Below are 17069 nucleotides of genomic sequence, written 5' to 3' on the forward strand. Positions count from 1 at the left end.
TCAGTAGTAAATAGGCTCATGTAGGTTTGTTTGGGAATAGCCAATTTATTATCCAACTCTTATTGGGTATATCACTCATAGACCTAGACAGAGGTGCCTTTTTGTTGTTGCTTTCATTTTAACAATTTATTAATGAATTATTTTATTGGGCTTATTTTGAGGCAGGTGGTTCAAGACAGGGTTTCTCTGTATAGCTTTGGCTGTCCTGGAACTCACTCTATAGACCAGGCTGAACTCACAGAAATCCACCTGCATTTGCCTCCCAAGTGCTGGGGTTAAGGTGTGCACCACCACCACCTGGCTAATGACTAATTTTAAAGAATAGGTTTTGCATAATGACTAATTTTAAAGAATAGGTTTTGCACTTTGATTATATTCAATTGTTTGTTCTGATAGAAGCATAAAAACCCTCTTTCAAAGTACAAGTATTAGGAACTATGTTAGAGGACTAGCACTTTTGGAAACTGTATAGTTTTATAAACAAACTGACTGAAAGCATATTTTAAGCAGGTAAATTATTAAGATATATTGTTCTCTAGCGAAATTATGCCTTCCAACTTGACAGGAATTGTATTTTTTTATTTTTCCTGTCTAATTTTCATTTCTATTAATTTATCATCAGAAAATGAATTACAAAATAATTAATTGTGGCCTCTAACTATAGTGGCATATCCTGAATGGGACTCTAGAAAAGAAAAGGGACATTAGGTTAAGAACTAAGGAAATGTGGGGTTGGAGAGATGGTTCAGCAATTAAGAGCACAGCTGCCCTTCCAGAGAGCCCAAATTTGATTTCCATCACCTGTATGGTGGCTCACAACTCTCTGTAACCCCAGTTGCAGGGGATCTGATGTCCTTTTCTGGCATCTGCATGCACAGGTAAACACACGATACAAAGATATACATGAAGACAAATACCCACACATAAAGTAAATAAATATTTTTAGAAACCTTAAGGAAATATGAATAAAGTATGGACTTTTAAAGCAATAAACTTACAGATAAATTTCTTTCTTTCTTTCTTTTTTTTGGTAGTTGGAGAGCTTCTCTCCAGGTGCCACCAAGCCCCCATGGTCCCACAGCCCACTTACAAAATAATCACTCAAATGCTTATATTACTTATAAACTGTATGACCGTGGCAGGCTTCTTGTAATCTACTTCTTCTATATTAAATTAATCTATTTCTATTAGTCTATACTTTGCCACTTGGTTCGTGGCTAACCTGTACCTTACATCTTCCTTATCATGGTGGTGACTGGCAGTGTCTCCCTGCCCCAGCCTTCCACCTCCCAGAATTCTCTTCTCTCTTGTCCTGCCTATACTTCCTGCCTGGCCACTGGCCAATCAGCATTTTATTTACACAGAGCGATATCCACAGCAGTTTTTCGAGAAAGGGTTTCTCTGTGTAGCTTTGTGCCTTTCCTGGAGCTTGCTCTGTAGCCCAGGCTGGCCTTGAACTCACAGAGATCCACCTGGCTCTGCCTCCCAAGTGCTGGGATTAAAGACGTGTGCCACCACCACCCGGCTGATAAATTTCTTAGTAAGTAGTGATGTGTCAATATAGGTTTCTTAGTTGTGGCAAATATCCTGTGCAATGGGGATATTTGAATATTGGATATTAAGAAGGGAAACTGGGTTAGGTATCTGGGTATCAGCTGCAGTACCCTCACAGCTTTCGTGTATTGCTGAAATTTAAAATACATTTTTAAATAGCACAGTTTTAATGCAGATCATCATAGTAGAACTTGTGTAGGAGAAAAAGGCCCTGAAGAAGGTGGCTAGATGGTCAAAAAAGTTAGGTGTAAAAGGAAATATCATATTCCAAGATACTGTGTTTTAGCAAAGTCAACTGAAAAAATAGGCTTGATCTAGTCCTTCAAGAAAGCAGAGGGATGGGGAATCCATTTTAAATGTGACAGCTGAGGTGAGCACTCAGAAACTGTTGTAAGTGAATTCAGGTTTACAAGAATGGCATGTTTTAATTTATTTCCAATAAATAATGAAGTTTATAAAACTAAGAAACATTTTTAAGTGAGATTGGTCTAGCAATGGATCTGGGAGAAGCCAGGCAGCCAGGGCCTTGACTATTAAATCTGAGGAGAGATCTCAGGGTTTGAGTAACAGTTAGGTAATGTAGGGAACTGTTCTTGGGGTTGATTATGTAATTGGTACAAGAGAAAAGAATGTGAAGTTAGAAAAAGAAGGTTCAAAATAGTAGTGTCAATACAAGGATGCAGAGGCTACTAAAAGATAAGATGCAAGTTGCTTCTTATGCAGAACCTGTGGTGAGTTGTGATTATCTTGATGTAAAAGCTTTAGAATGAAGACTGCCACAAGAAGGGTACACCCACTTGCCTGAAAAAATGATGCTTCCATTTTCAGTTAAAGGGCAGTCCTGACTAGACTTAGCCAGAAACACTATGCTTTGGAGGTAGTGGTAGGCCATCTTCTGGTGTGATGTGTCAAACAGGTTCTCATGTAAAGTAGAACTCAAGATAGAGACTTGGAACTGACATGTGAGCTTGTGAGTCAGTGGTTGAGCACTAAACTTCAGCTGAGTCATTGATGGTGTATGCTGAGAGATGCTCCAGTTGAGAAGAAGATAAGAAGTCTTGGAATGGAGCCCCAGTTAGGTTTGAAATCGACATAGAAGAAAAGCGGGATTCAGTGAAGTCATCCCTAAAGAGAGACATCAATTGCTTCAAAGATGTTAGAATGTCTAGAAAGAACCCAAGAAGGTAGACATCTATTGGGTGGTTGGCAATATCATGGGGGTGATAATTGGAAATTACAGTGATGAATATAAATTATTCCTTTGTAGAGCTAGATAAGGGCTGGGGAGATATATCAGTGCCTAGAGTACTTGACACTCAATGTGAGGACTGGAATTTTGATCCTCAGGACCCATATAAATGCCAAGTTGGTGTGGCAACCTACCTGCCTGTAACTCTAGTTCTCTGAAAGGTGAAAAGGAACTCTTCAGAACAAGTTGGCTAGCCAGACTAGCCGTATTGATAAGCTCTGGGATAGATTGAAAGTCCCTGCCTCAATGAATAAAGAAGAATTGAAGAAGATCCCTAATGTCAGCCTTGGCCTAAACATACACCTGAATGAACACACACACACACACACACACACACACACACACACACACACACACACACACATATTGGTGAAATTATTAAGGCCACTCCACATAGTTAAGGGAGGTTTATTTTGTGGGGTAACTTACAAGTGAAGGGATAGTTTACAGGGTCTGGGAAAGGCATGGCACAGTACAGCAATGTTCTCTGGAGAACTCTGCTCGGTCTACCTCCAGAGTCCAGGGTCCAGGAACTAAGAGAGTCCATGCATCTGGATCTCGGGTCTTCAGCGTCCTCTCTCAGCCCCGCCTTGTAGGCATGACCATTACCAAAGCCTCAATGGGGGCTGGAGCTTCCAGGTCAAAGCTGGAATGGCTACCCACTACACACACACACACACACACACACACACACACACACACACACACGGCACACAGCACACAGCACACATGCAAGCCAGCCAAAAAAAGCTAGAAAAAAGAGAACGAAATGGAGAGTTAGTGATTATAAGAAAGGCTTTCAAGTCAACTTGGGTGTTTTATTAAGGAAAGAAACACACTTTGGAAGTTTAGTGTATGGGAGTTTTTATAGTAGTGGAAAACCATTGGAAATAATCTGACTATAGAAGAGTTCTATCTATATAATGAAATGCTGTGCAGTCATGAAGGAAATCATGTATTGTGGTTGCTAATAATATGAGGAAATGCTCAAAAATCCAATTAAAGAATCCAGCAGAATTTAGAAAGTTATTTCCCAACTTTTGCTTTCTTTGTTGTTTCAGCAAAGTTGAAATACTTTCTTTTCTTTTTTTTCTTTTCTTTTTTTAGAAAAATAGAGGAAGGCAGGAGGGAGGAGAGATGGAGGAGGGGCGAGAGGAATAGAAAATGAATGCATGCATGCAGACATGTATTAGAGACCTTAAGAAGGTGGGGGAAAGCCCCTATCTTACAGCAGAAAGAAGAAAGAAAAACTGTTTGAAAATCCAACTGGTTAATTGTCTTGGGTGCCTGGGTAAATCATGAGGCAAGGCTGAGTGAAAAAGATGATGTGTAGAAGTTAGGACTTAAGGAATGTAGAAAATGTAGAAGATCCCCATCAGACTTTATAATTTTGTCCCTAGTGAGGGGGATTCAAAAGTAATGATAGAAATTGTCACTGTTCTTTCACATGACCAGTGTAGTTGTGAGAACACTGAGGAGCCCACATGTGCACATGTAACAGGATCCACCTCAGTTTCTCACACATCAGTTAAATCCTAGCAGTTTAGGGCAGTAGAGCAGGTAGTGTTGAACTTGGATCTTGCAGACTAGGTGCAACACTTAGGCTGTATTTCTAAGGGCTGAGGAAAATCTATGCTGGTTTCATCTCAGCATCTCATGGCTGCTTGATGAATTTCTTGGTACTATTACTTGTCTTCATTAGCAAGATCCACTAGCTAGAACCTGCTGCTTTCTCTGTCACAAGAGCCCCAAATTATTTGTTTTCAGTGATTTAGTTTTGAAAACCAAATTTTGTTTTATTAGATAATTACAGTTGCTCCAAGACAGAATGACTGTGGAGATTGATAATTAGAAAACATCTAGAATTTTCTAAAATAATTGCCTTTTTATTGTAAATGAGAGACACATCTTGATGCTGTGGCATGTCATTCTGTATGCTGTGAATATGTGTTGCTTTGATTGGTTGACAAATAAAATGCTGATTGGCCAGTATCCAGGCAGGAAGCATAGGTGGGGAAAGCAGACAAGGAGAATTCTGGGAAGAGGAAGAAGGGCTGAGTCAGGAGTCACCAGCCAGACATAGAAGAAGCAAGATGTCAAGGCAGAAACTCAGAAAAGGTAACAAGCCACATGACTAAACATAGATAAGAATTATGGGTTAATTTAAGTGTAAGAACTAGTCAGTAATAAGCCTGAGCTAAGGGCCAAGCAGTTATAATTAATATAAGCTTCTGAGTGATTATTTTATAAGCGGGCCATGGGACTGGAGAAACCTTCCTACTACATCTTGAGGGAGAGCTGCCCTCTACAGTGTGCTGGAACCCCAACTTCATTAAGTTGGGCTCCAGTAATCTAGAATGTTAACACAATTTCTCAACAGCACTTTCAGCACAAGTGCCTCAGGTTAAAACTGCAAACAGGATTATAGGAGTCATTTCAGGAGCACTGAGTTCTGCACAGGTGCTTTTGATGGTCTGCCATCCTCTGGTCCCCTAACTTTTTTCTTGTTCACTTGTCTCTCATTACTTCATGTAAAAATAATAAGCTTTCATATTTTCTATTTGTTAGATGCTTCACATAATCTAGATTTTCCTTAAATATATATATCAGTGAATTTTTTTCAGTTTCTTTGAATTAGTTAAAGTGATCATAGTGCATTCTAAGCATGGTGTTAGAATTTGGGGTGCTCCATGGAATAAACCTTAGAAAATCAGCTCAAGGGCTAACAAGATGGCTCAGCAGATAAATACGTGCCATTCAAGCCTGGTGATCAGAATTCAGTCCTCAGAACACATACGCAGGTGGAAGAAGATAACAGACTCTACATAAAGTTGTCCTTTGACCTCCACACATGCACTATGGCATGCTTACCCACATATACATGAAGTCTTACACAAATATGCACACAGTACTATGGTTTTAAAATCAGCTCAAAGTAACTGTTAAGCACTTCAGAAGTTACAACCCTCACACAATACTGGAAGGAATGTGAGGTGGTATAAATATTTTCCTTAAAATTTGTTTCTTTAAATAAGCATACATTTTTAACATGCGCATATGTGCCCTATGGCCCTGTCATTACACTTATAGATGTTTACCTAAGAAAGAAAATGGTATGTCCTATCAAAAACTAAGAATGCAGAAGTCCACAGTAGCCTTGTGTCTAGTATACAAATGCTGTAAACTACCAAATTTCCATCAGCTGAAGAATGGATAAATAACTACTCATACAATAGGGTATCACTTGTTCATGCAAAGGACTGAAGCACTGGAAAAAAATCTCAGAGCATTTGAATGTGATCTCTACACGGAGAGCTTCCCAGAATCCTGATGTTCCTGATGTTCTGGTTTGTGATGTGCATTGGCATTTGAAAGCAGGATTTAGGCTAGAGTGAAGATGGATGGCACTTTGACATTGGAGTGCTACCAGTGCTCCCTGCTTCTCCCTGCTGCTGACTTGCATGTTTTTCTCTGCCAGCTTGTTCTGACAGGAGCCATTCAAGTTGCAGACAAAGTTTCTTCAGGGAAGAGCTCAGTGCTTGTGCACTGCAGTGACGGATGGGATAGGACTGCTCAGCTGACATCCCTGGCCATGCTGATGCTGGACAGTTTCTACAGGAGTATTGAAGGCTTTGAAATATTGGTACAAAAAGAGTGGATAAGTTTTGGACATAAATTCGCATCTGTAAGTAAACACTAAAGCTGTCCTTTAAAATCAGCTGGGATTTTAAGAAACTGGTTTCTGTACTGTTTATTCAGTTCTGACATGAAAGTCTGAGGAGTTGCAAAGAAAAGTGGAACTTGCTTTAATCCCAGCACTGAGGAGGCTGGTAGATCTCAAAGTTTTCCAGGCCAACCTAATCTGCATAGTAAGTTCCAGAATAGCCAGGGTTACATGGGTATTGTCTCAGACAAAGAAAAAATCTGAGGAATGTAAATGAAGACCACTTTACAATTTGAAAAGTCTGTAAGAACTTGGGATAATGGAAGTCTTTTTAGGGTTCATCCATCTTTACTATTTCTAGTTAGATTCAAAAATAATGTAATAAAGTCTGAAGATAAATGTATAAATTGAGACTTGGGAGGCTGAGACAGGAAGGTTGGTATGATTTCCAGCCAAAGCTTACTAGTGATTTACAGGCCTAGGCTCCTCAGTCAGTTCCAGCCAAGGCTATCCAATGAGTTCCAATCAAGGCTACCCAGTGAGTTCAAACTGAGACTACCCAGTGAGTTCCAGCTGAGACTATCCAGTAAGGGACATACCTAAGCTACTTATTGACTGCCAGGCCTAGGCTGGCAGTTCTGGGCTGAGTTCTAGCTTAGGGTACCCAGTGAGTTCCAGCCAAAGCTACCCAGTGAGTTCCAAACCTATATTACCTAGAGAGTTCCAGCTGAGCCTAGTTCCTGGCCTAGGCTAACCAATGAGTTTCACCTGAGGCTACCCAGCAAATTCCAGCAAAGGCTAACAAGTTAGTTCCATCCAAGAATACCCAGTGGGTTCCAGGCATAGACTAAGCAGTGAGTTCTAGCTGAGGCTACCCAGTAAGTTCTAGGCCTAGGCTGCCTGGTGTGTTCCAGGCCTAGGCTACCCAGTGAGTTCCAACCAAGGTTACCTAATGATATTTAGGCCTAGACTACCCAATGAGTTCCAGCTGAGGCTACCCAGTGATTTCTAGGCCTAGTCTGCCCAGTCAGTTCCAACAAGGCTACCTGTGAGTTCCAGGCCTAGTCTATCCAGTGATTTCCAGGGCTAGGCTACCTACTGAGTTTCAGGCCTAGGCTACCCAGTGAGTTTCAACAGAAGCTACCCACTGAGTTCTAGGCCTAGGTTACCCCATGAGATCCAGCCAAGGCTACCCAGTGAGTTCCAGCTGAGGCTACACAATCAGTTCCAGCTGATGACTACCCAGTGAGTTCAAACCAAGACTACCCATTTATTTCCAGATATAAACTACCCAATGAGTTCCAGCTGAGGCTACCCATTGAGTTTCAGACCAAGGCTACTCAATTAATGAGTTCCAACCAAGGCTACCCCTGAGTTCTAGCACTAGGTTATCCAATGATTTCCAGCTGAGTCTATCCAATGAGGTCCAGCTGAGTCTGCACAGTCAGTTTCAGCTGAAGACTACCCAGTGAGTTCCCAACAAGGCTATCCAGTGAGTCAAATCAAGGCTACCCATTTATTTCAAGATCTAGACTACCCAGTGAATTCCAGCTGAGACTACCTAATGAATTCCATGCCTAGTCTACCTAGTGAGTTCCAGCCAAATCTTCCCAATGACTTTTAGGCCTATGCTACCCAGTGAGTTCCTTCCAAGGCTGACCCAATGAGTTTGGGTCCCTAGGCTACCTACCTACTAAGTTCAAACTGAGGCTACCAAGTGAGTTCCAGCCCTAGGCTACCCAATGACTTCCAACTGAAGCTACCAGGGAGTTTTAGGACTAGGCTACCCAGTGAGTTCCAACCAAGGCTACACAGTGAGTTCTAGCCATGGCTACACAGGGAATTCCAGCCGAGTCTACACAATTAGAGTCAGGCTTATGTAGCCTGGTGAGTTACAGGCCTAGGCTACCCAGTGAGTTCAAGCCAAGGCTTCCCAGTGAGTTCCACACCTAGGCTACTCACTATGTTTCAACAAGGCTACCCAGTGGGTTCCAGGCCTAGACTACCAAGTGTGTTCCAGCTGAGGCTGCCCAGTGAGTTCCAAGCATAGACTACCCAGTGAATTCCAACCAAGACTATCCACTGAGGGCCAGGCCTTGGCTACCCTGTGAATGCCATGCCTAGGCTAACAAGTGAGCTCTAGCCAAGGCTACCCTGTGATTTCCACCCAAGTCTACACAGTAACTTCCAGTCCTAGGCTAACTAGTGAGTTTCAGGACTAGGCTACCCAGTGAGTTCCAGGAAAGGCTACCCAGTGAATTCTATTCCTAGGCTACCCTTTGATTGCCATGCTTAGGCTACCCAGTTAGATCCAGCCAAGAATACCCTGTGAGTTACAGCCAAGAATACTCAGTGAGTTACTGGCCTAGGCTACCCAGTAAGTTGCAGCTGAGACTACTCAGTGAGTTACTGGCCTAGGCTATGCAGTGAGTGCCAACCAAGGATACTCAGTGAGCTCTAGCCAAGACTACCCAGTGAGTTCCAGCTGTGGTTACCCAGTAAGTTCCAGGCCTATACAACCCAGTGAGTTCCAGCTGAGGCTACCCAGTGAGTTCCATCCAAGGTTACTCAGTGAGTTCCAGCTGAGGCTACCAGTGAGTTCCATCCAAGGCTACCCATTGATTTTCAGGCCTAGACTTCCCAGTGAATTCCAGCTGACACTGCCCAGTGAGTACCAGCCAAGGCTATCCAGGGAGTTCCAGGCCTAGGCTACTCAGTGAGTTCCATCCAAGGCTACCAGGTGATTTCCAAGCAGGCCTAGGCTACCCAGTGAGTTCTTTGCAGGCCTATGCTATAAAGGAAGATTTGTCTCAGAAAATAAAAAGGAAAGATTTTCAAATTGAGATTTCAAAAAAGAAGGAAGATATAGTAACAGTTTTCTCTGGGCTAATATTACAACTATCAGGAACAAATGTACTTCACAGAATGACAGATTTTTACTTGAGGCTTCTTTATTATTTTTTGATGCACATTTTTTAAATCATCAAGGGAATCCATTGCAATTCATATCTTTGGGTCTTGTTCCCAGGTGTCCTTTGAATGAGCATCTCTTTAGCAGATTTATTTCTTTTGTGTGTTGGGGGTGTGATTTGTCTGCATGTTTATTTGTGCACCACATACATACAGTACTCTTGGAAGCCAGAAGAGGGCATCAGATCCCAGATACCCTATGGGTGCTGGGAATTGAACCTAAGTGGTCTACAAGAGCAGCAAGTGCTCTTAACTCCTGGGCCATCTCTCGTTTACCTAGATCCATGGTGGTTCTCATATATATCATGCTAATAAAAATACTGTTTGATCAGCTTTTATCCTCCATCCAAATTTCACAAATGGTATGAGTAACATTTTCAAGTAGAAGTAGTCATTGTTTAATAAAGACATTGTGAGAGTTTTGTGTGGGCTCTAGCAGAGGAAGACATTTTAATCATAATAACTATACTTTGGGCATGATTTCAAGCCTTGGAACATCCAGGCTTCTTCTTCCTCCAAGAAACCTAGTGAAGCTAGAATAAACCATGCATTGCAATCATTTGAAATAATTGTAACAGTTACATAGGTTGATGGTGCTTTGCTCATTTTTGTTGTTTTATGTGTATTTGCAGTGTGTGTGTGTTAATAGGTGTGTAAGTGCACATGGCTGTGTAGGTGTATGTACATGTATGTGACATTTTGTAAGTTATATGCTTTCTCTGTTTTGCACCCATGAATTAAATCATTTTCATCAATTCATTTCAGAGAATAGGTCATGGTGATAAAAATCATGCTGATGCTGACCGATCTCCTATTTTTCTTCAGTTTATTGACTGTGTGTGGCAGATGTCAAAACAGGTAAGAATGTGTGGGATGAATATACACTCAATGTTTAAACAGTATTTTATAACATCTGAAGTTTGCCTACAAAATAATGCAGGGCAGAAATAAAGATGAAACAGGTATGAGTGAATAATGATTGAATCCCAGCAACAGGGACATAGGAATTCACTTTTTAATTACTACTATTATGTATATCTAGAATACTCCATATAAATTTTACAAAATTAAATTTTTAACTGGATTACCTGTTCTAATGGAAGGTCAGCAGGATTACAGTGCCTTGACATTTCTGTGTAAGTATGCCTGCTAACTCATTATACCTTACAAAGTATACTTTTGACCACCTTTTCCTTTTTCATCCTTGACTTGGTACATATTAAAATATGTCAGTCTTATATGAAGTACAAAAAAAAAGAAAAGAAAAGAAAAAAGACAGAAAACAAACAAACAAACAAAAACTTTGGGGTATGTGAGGCCTTCCCAGAGTTCTACAGTGTGGCAGCATTTAGTCACTCTTACCATCCATCTATGCATTTTCTCTTGCCATAGTGTGTATATGTATTTGTGTCTTTCTTTTAATTCAAAATGAACAATAATACACCATAAGTTCTTACTTTGACACTCTGGTCTGGTGAAAACCATGCTCTTCTTCCTTTAGAGAACAGACACGATTGTTCATGTATGCTTGCTTCTTTGTTTTTATCTAGTTCCCCACAGCTTTTGAGTTCAATGAACGCTTTTTGATTACGATCTTGGATCATCTGTACAGCTGTCGATTTGGTACTTTCTTATTTAACTGTGAATCGGCTCGAGAAAGACAGGTGAGCAAAACACTACTGGGTTTTTTTTGTGTGTGTGAAGGCTTTAAACAGTGAATCTAAGAAAAATATGAGTGTTTATGAAGCACTGGCTTTGCCCTGAGGAATAATTTTTGAAGTATACAAATTAACCCTTGTGGAGCTACATGAAAAGTTATGTAAAGGGAAATTTTGAATTTATTCTTTGAGAATTTCATAAGTGTATTTTGATAATATTTTTTCCAGTTCCCCAGATCCTTCCAGTTCTTACTCCCTCCCTTATCCATCTCACTTGATAGTCTTTCTCTCTTAAAAATGAAGTAGGGAGGGAGGGAGAGAGGGAGGGAAGGAGAAAAAGGTCATTAAAAACACAGGGCCTGCCCTGGAATAGGGTCATGCTCCATTGATGAAAACTGATTTTCCCTTTCCCAACAGCTTCCTTTTTACATAGCTTCTTGATGAGGGGTGGGACTTTTTGTCCACTTCTTCTCCTTTCTGGGATTTTATCTGGCTTGAGGTTGTGCAGTTGTCCATGACGTCACAGTTTCTGTGCAGTCATATGTGCATCTGTGCTCCTGTGTCTGGAATTTGCTGTTTCCCAGAAGTCAGTTACTAACTCTGGTTCTTAGAGTCATTCTGCCTCCTCTTCCACATAGAAGTGGGGGGATTTGATAAAGACATCCCATTTGGGGCTAAATACTCCAAAGTCTCTCACTCTGTACACCTTGTCCAGTTATGGGTCTCTGCATTAATTACCATCTACTACAAGAAGCAGCTTCTCTGGTGTGTACTAAGTGTGCACTGATCTTTAGATATAGTAGTATGTCATTCAACATCATTTTATTGCTATGTTTATTTAAGAGACTATTAGTAGTAGGTTTTCACCTGGGCCCATGACCTGTGTAGGCTTAGGTTCTTGGCCTCATTAAAAATTTCAGTTATGGATTCCAGGTCATGGAATAGATCTTAAATCCAATTAAAAAGTGGAAGGGCATGAACCTATAAAGATAGGAAAAGGAGAAACTCACAAAAAAATTTAGAAGGTGAAAAATCAATAGATAAGTAACAAATATTGTAGCTTGAGGAATCTAAATCTGAAAGCAGCAACAGAGTAGCCAAGCACCAGCTCACTCTGTATTGCAGAACACCTAGCTGGCCCAGGACTGAACCCTGCCAGTGTGTTTTCTGGGACAAAGTAGGAAGAGAGAGTAACACGAAGAAATGTTTAGAATAAGCTACCCATTCTCTCCTCCATCCCTCTATGGAGGTAAGGAGCCTGGCAGAGGTTCCCTCTGAGGAAAGGATAACAATCGTGACTCACTCCAAGTATTCTGGAACCAGCTGCTTATTCTGTATCTCTCTGGGAGATATAGAAGTATCATAAACTTTTAAGTGAATGGGAAACAGTGAATCTTAAAAAGGGAAATGTAGAATTAACATACAACCCAGAAATTTCACTTCTAGGTTATATTTTTAAAAGAATTGGAATTGGGGGAGCTAGGCATGGTAGCTCAAGCCCATAATCCCAGCAGTTGGGAGGTTAAGACAGGGGGATCACAAGTTTCAGGCCAGTTGAGTTATATACTGAGTTCCAGGATAGGCTGGCCTACATATTAAGACCCTGTCTCCAAACGAAATAAAAACAAAAATGCAATCATATCAATGTATAGCATAAAATTACATTCAGGATATGTGTATAAGGCATATATGAAACATAATTGAATTTTATGTTTTGATTGGATTCTATCCCTAGCATATCTCATTATGTATATGCAATTATTCCAAAGTCAGAACAGAAATTCTAAAGCCAAAGCACTTCTGCTCCCAAGAATTTTGGGTATAAGATATTCATGCTCTATTTGCAAAGAAACAGAAATCAAAACGACTTGGAATTCTTCAATGACAGTATTGCACAGATGACTTTTAGGGAAAGCACTTCAAGCCAGCTTTCTGCAGATACCAAACTGCCACCTATTCATGAAAGGAGAACAAAGATCCTCTCAGACAGCACAGCATCAAGAATGATCTACTTCATGGGCTGTGAAGTTTAGTAAAGTGTTTACCTTACAAGCATGAGGACCTTAGTTCAATCCCCAGAACCCACATAAGCAAAGGGGGCATTCAAGTAATCCAGCACTGTGCATGTAGAGATAGGGGTATCCCTAGGTCTAACTAGACATTCTAGCCCAATTGGTAAGCTCTAGGCCAGTGAGATGCCCTGTGTTTAAAGAGATGGAGAACATTTCTTAGGATGACACCTAGATTAATGACTAGCTTGCACACAAATATGCATGTGCATGTGCACATGCATACACAAACTCACATTTTAAAAAAATAACCTACTACCCCAAATGCAAATCTTCCTTTGGAAGTGGACAAAATACGTGCTCTATGAAAAGAAAAGGCTGCACAGAATTCCCAGAGTGAGGGCTCCAGCACAGGAGTTCTTGATGAGAGCTGACCACAAGGCAAAGGAAGAACTAGTGTAGGTTGAAGCTCCTATGACAGAGACATTTGGGTCATATGATGTGCTTAAGATTATTTTTTTAGATTTATTTTTATTTATTATGTATACAGAAGAGGGTGTCAGATCTCATTACAGATGGTTGTGAGCCACCATGTGGGTGCTGAGAATTGAACTCAGGACCTCTGGAAGAGCAGTCGGTGCTCTTAACCTCTGAGCCATCTCTCTAGCCCGTGCTTAAGATTCTTTAGCGGCATGTGACACAATAAGGAGAGCTTGGAGTTGAGTTAGTAAATGCCAAGAAAAGTAAACAGTTGTGAACTCAAGAGAACCTCAACTAGTACAGGAAAAGGAAAGCAATCACAGGACAGAGACTGGAGAGCTCAGCTGTAAACAGCAGGTACTTAGTCAGAATCAAACTACTAAACACTGAGCTAGTCAGAGCTGTGCTATGGATTAGGAATGTGTGGCAGGAAAAAAAAAGGTTGTATGTGGGGCAGGAATGGGGGAAAGAAAAGCATTGTAACTGTGCCAGTAGTTAACACCTGCAACTGGATAGCTATGTGGTAGCAATAAAGGCATGCACTTGGAGGATAAGAGGACAAGTACCAGATAAATCAATTAAAAACACAAGTTGGCTCAAGCTTCATGGAAGACAGTATGAAGAGTCTTCAGGAAATTAAAAGCAGAACCACTCTGTTATCCAGCAAGCCTGATACTACTGGTTGTGTATCCAAAAGAATTCAAAGCCAGGCCAGGTATGACAGGCTTGAGATCCCAGCTACTATGGAAACTGAGGTAGGAGGGTCATAAATTAAAACACTGTCTAGGCTACAAAGCAAGATCAAGGTTGGCCTGGTGACTTGGTGACACCTTGTCTCATTTTTTTTAAATAAGGAGTAGAGAGATGACTTAGTGGGTAGGTAAAAGTGCTTACCTCAAAAGCCTGGTGATCTGAGTTCAATCCTGTCTTAGTCAGAGTTTCTATTGCTGTGATTAAATACCATTACCAAAGCAACTTGTTCAACAGTTTCAAAGTTAAGGGAAAAGCAACAACTCTCTAATCAACCATCAGGCCTGATGACAAGTACAAATCTAGTCTTTACAGTTTTCATTATTTATCATTTCTATAAATGAACTACATGCATTACAGGAATTTCTGTTTAGCTGTTAGTGTCTTCCTTGTCTTATCAAAGACATTACGAGGAAGAGTCAAATTCTGACTTTGGTAATTTTATTTCTTGTATTTTTTATTCCTCAGCTTTGGTTTTTCCATAGTTTATGGTGAAATTTTTGGTAAAATGTATGTAATGTAAAACAAACTTGTAAATAATTTTTGAGAACATGGATATCAGTTAAAAACTGAAGACTTGGTATAGTCATTTATCCATATTTTTTCAAATATCTGGATGTGGCTCTGATGTAGATTAAATATCTGGATAGTTGGTTAAAGTAACTGTCCAAATACCTATTGTCAAGTTTAAATTTTATATTTCCAACAAATAGAAAAAAGTAGAAACTCAGTGGGGTCTTCCTAATTTTCCTTTGAGGGGAGTGAAAAAAAAAACAGTGTGGCCCATCTGTTCATAAATGTTTTGCCTAGCTAGGAATTGTCTTTGTATGTCAGTGAATTGCATTCAGTGCTGCAGCGTTCTGGGTCCCTGTCTCCCAGAAGGAACAGTGGCTCTCAGCTAGGTAGTTATCTATGCAAATATCAGTAAGTGGATGTATACACTCAGTGATTCTTTTTCTTAGCTATTATGGAGGATAATATATACCTATCATTGGTGCTATTCCCGAATTGTATTACCACAGGCTGCAGGGTGGTTTGTGTGTTTACCTTTCTGCTTTCTCTCTGTAGAAACTTACAGAAAGAACAGTTTCTGTATGGTCGCTAATTAATAGCAATAAAGACAAATTCAAAAACCCCTTCTATACAAAAGAAATCAGTCGGGTTTTATATCCACTTGCCAGTATGCGCCACTTGGAACTGTGGGTGAATTACTACATTCGATGGAATCCCAGAATCAAGCAACAAGTAAGTGAAAAGACGGTCTTGCTGGACTGAATGGCTCACCCCAGCTATTATTATGCTGTTTGCTATGCTGGTGGTTTGTTCACATTCTAAGAACAAACATAATAAAGAAAATACTTGCTTTTAAACTAACCCTAATTTAAAATTGTTGTGAATTACTAAACCATGAATTTTGAAGTTAAACTTATATTTCTCTGCCCAAATGAATGCTGTAATTTTTTAACCATAATGTAAGCCATTTTAAAACTCTCTAGAAAGTTTCTAAGTTTTCCTAGCTAAGGTTCACTTGAAATGCTTACACATGATTAGAAACCTCTGTACATAATTCCCTGACATTGTGTGCACTTTTGTAATTCTAGCACTTAGGAGGTAAAAGGTAGACTGATCAGAAGTTCAAAGCCAACCTCTGCTACATAGTGAATTTGAGACAAGCCTGGGTTACATGAGACCTTGTCTCAAAAGTTCTCTGCACTGACTAGACTTAAATGATCATTTAAAAGTGAGGAAACATTTTTCTGCCCTCCAGTTGAGATGTAAATATGAAGTAAGCTGGCATCAGCATGCTTCTTACTGGATATCTTTATATCTAAAATAAAGATACCAATATACCAATGGTTAGTAAATTTAGCTACCTACTTATCAGTCAAAATGGAAGCAGATTTTTGAAGTGAAAAACTTCACATTTAAATAAAGACATTTCCGTGGGCTTTCCCTTCTCACAACTTCATCTTCAACCTATTTATAAGAAGAAAAGTGCCTCCACTGACAGCTTTGTTCTGCTTCTTACGGTGTTTACAGTGGCTCTCGATAATTTTGCTCATTTTCCTGTGGTGTAAGACATTGATTCCCTTCACAGTTCAGCCTTGCAAGAGCCTCAGCTGTAATGCCATCAGTAGTAGGCTGGGGTGACAAGGCAGGGAGCTTCACTCTCAATTTCAGTAGCTTCACTGGCTTCTCCACACCTGCCCTGGCTTTGCACCATCCTGTGCCTCATACTCACTGGGGAATTGCTTATTTCAACCTGGTACCCTCACTTCCAAGTCTCTGTAAAAGGCTTTTGTAATTAGGCCCTATTTGAAATGTGCATTATTTTTGGAAAGTGACAGGTGCCAGAGCTTGAGAACATTTGCCCATTTAGTTTGGAATTTGAGAAGTACTTTGAGGGAATTTACAGAACAGTAGTTCTAACATTTAGAATATCAGGTAACAAGTAAACAGGGTCTTTTCTAACTGTCATTACAGAACACATACCTATTTTCCAATTAAAAATATAAGATGGGCATGATGGATCACATCTGTCATCCCAGCACTTTAAAGGCAGAGGCAGGCAGATTTCTGTGACTTTGACTCCAGCTTAGTCAAAATAGTGAGCTCAGGCCAGCCAGAACTAGACAGTGAGACTCTGTCTCTAAATAAATACATACATACATACATACATACATACATACATACATACATACATACATAAAAAGAGTGTGCGTGCACACACACAT

General features: G+C 40.2%; 1 protein-coding gene across 4 annotated transcripts in view; it reads left to right on the forward strand.

Annotated features, from left to right (window-relative positions):
- Mtm1 (myotubularin 1) overlaps positions 1 to 17069 on the forward strand; it is a 132961-nt gene that overhangs the window by 100994 nt on the left and 14898 nt on the right. For all 4 annotated transcript variants that reach the window (XM_036175335.1, XM_036175334.1, XM_036175336.1 and 1 more), the window contains 4 exons: positions 6282 to 6488; positions 10203 to 10295; positions 10988 to 11101; positions 15403 to 15579. In XM_036175335.1, the coding sequence (XP_036031228.1) occupies positions 6282 to 6488; positions 10203 to 10295; positions 10988 to 11101; positions 15403 to 15579 (591 nt within the window). The remainder of the gene's footprint in view (positions 1 to 6281; positions 6489 to 10202; positions 10296 to 10987; positions 11102 to 15402; positions 15580 to 17069) is intronic.

The sequence above is a fragment of the Onychomys torridus genome, chromosome X, assembly GCF_903995425.1.
Source record: "Onychomys torridus chromosome X, mOncTor1.1, whole genome shotgun sequence".
Classification (NCBI taxonomy): Eukaryota; Metazoa; Chordata; class Mammalia; order Rodentia; family Cricetidae; genus Onychomys; species Onychomys torridus.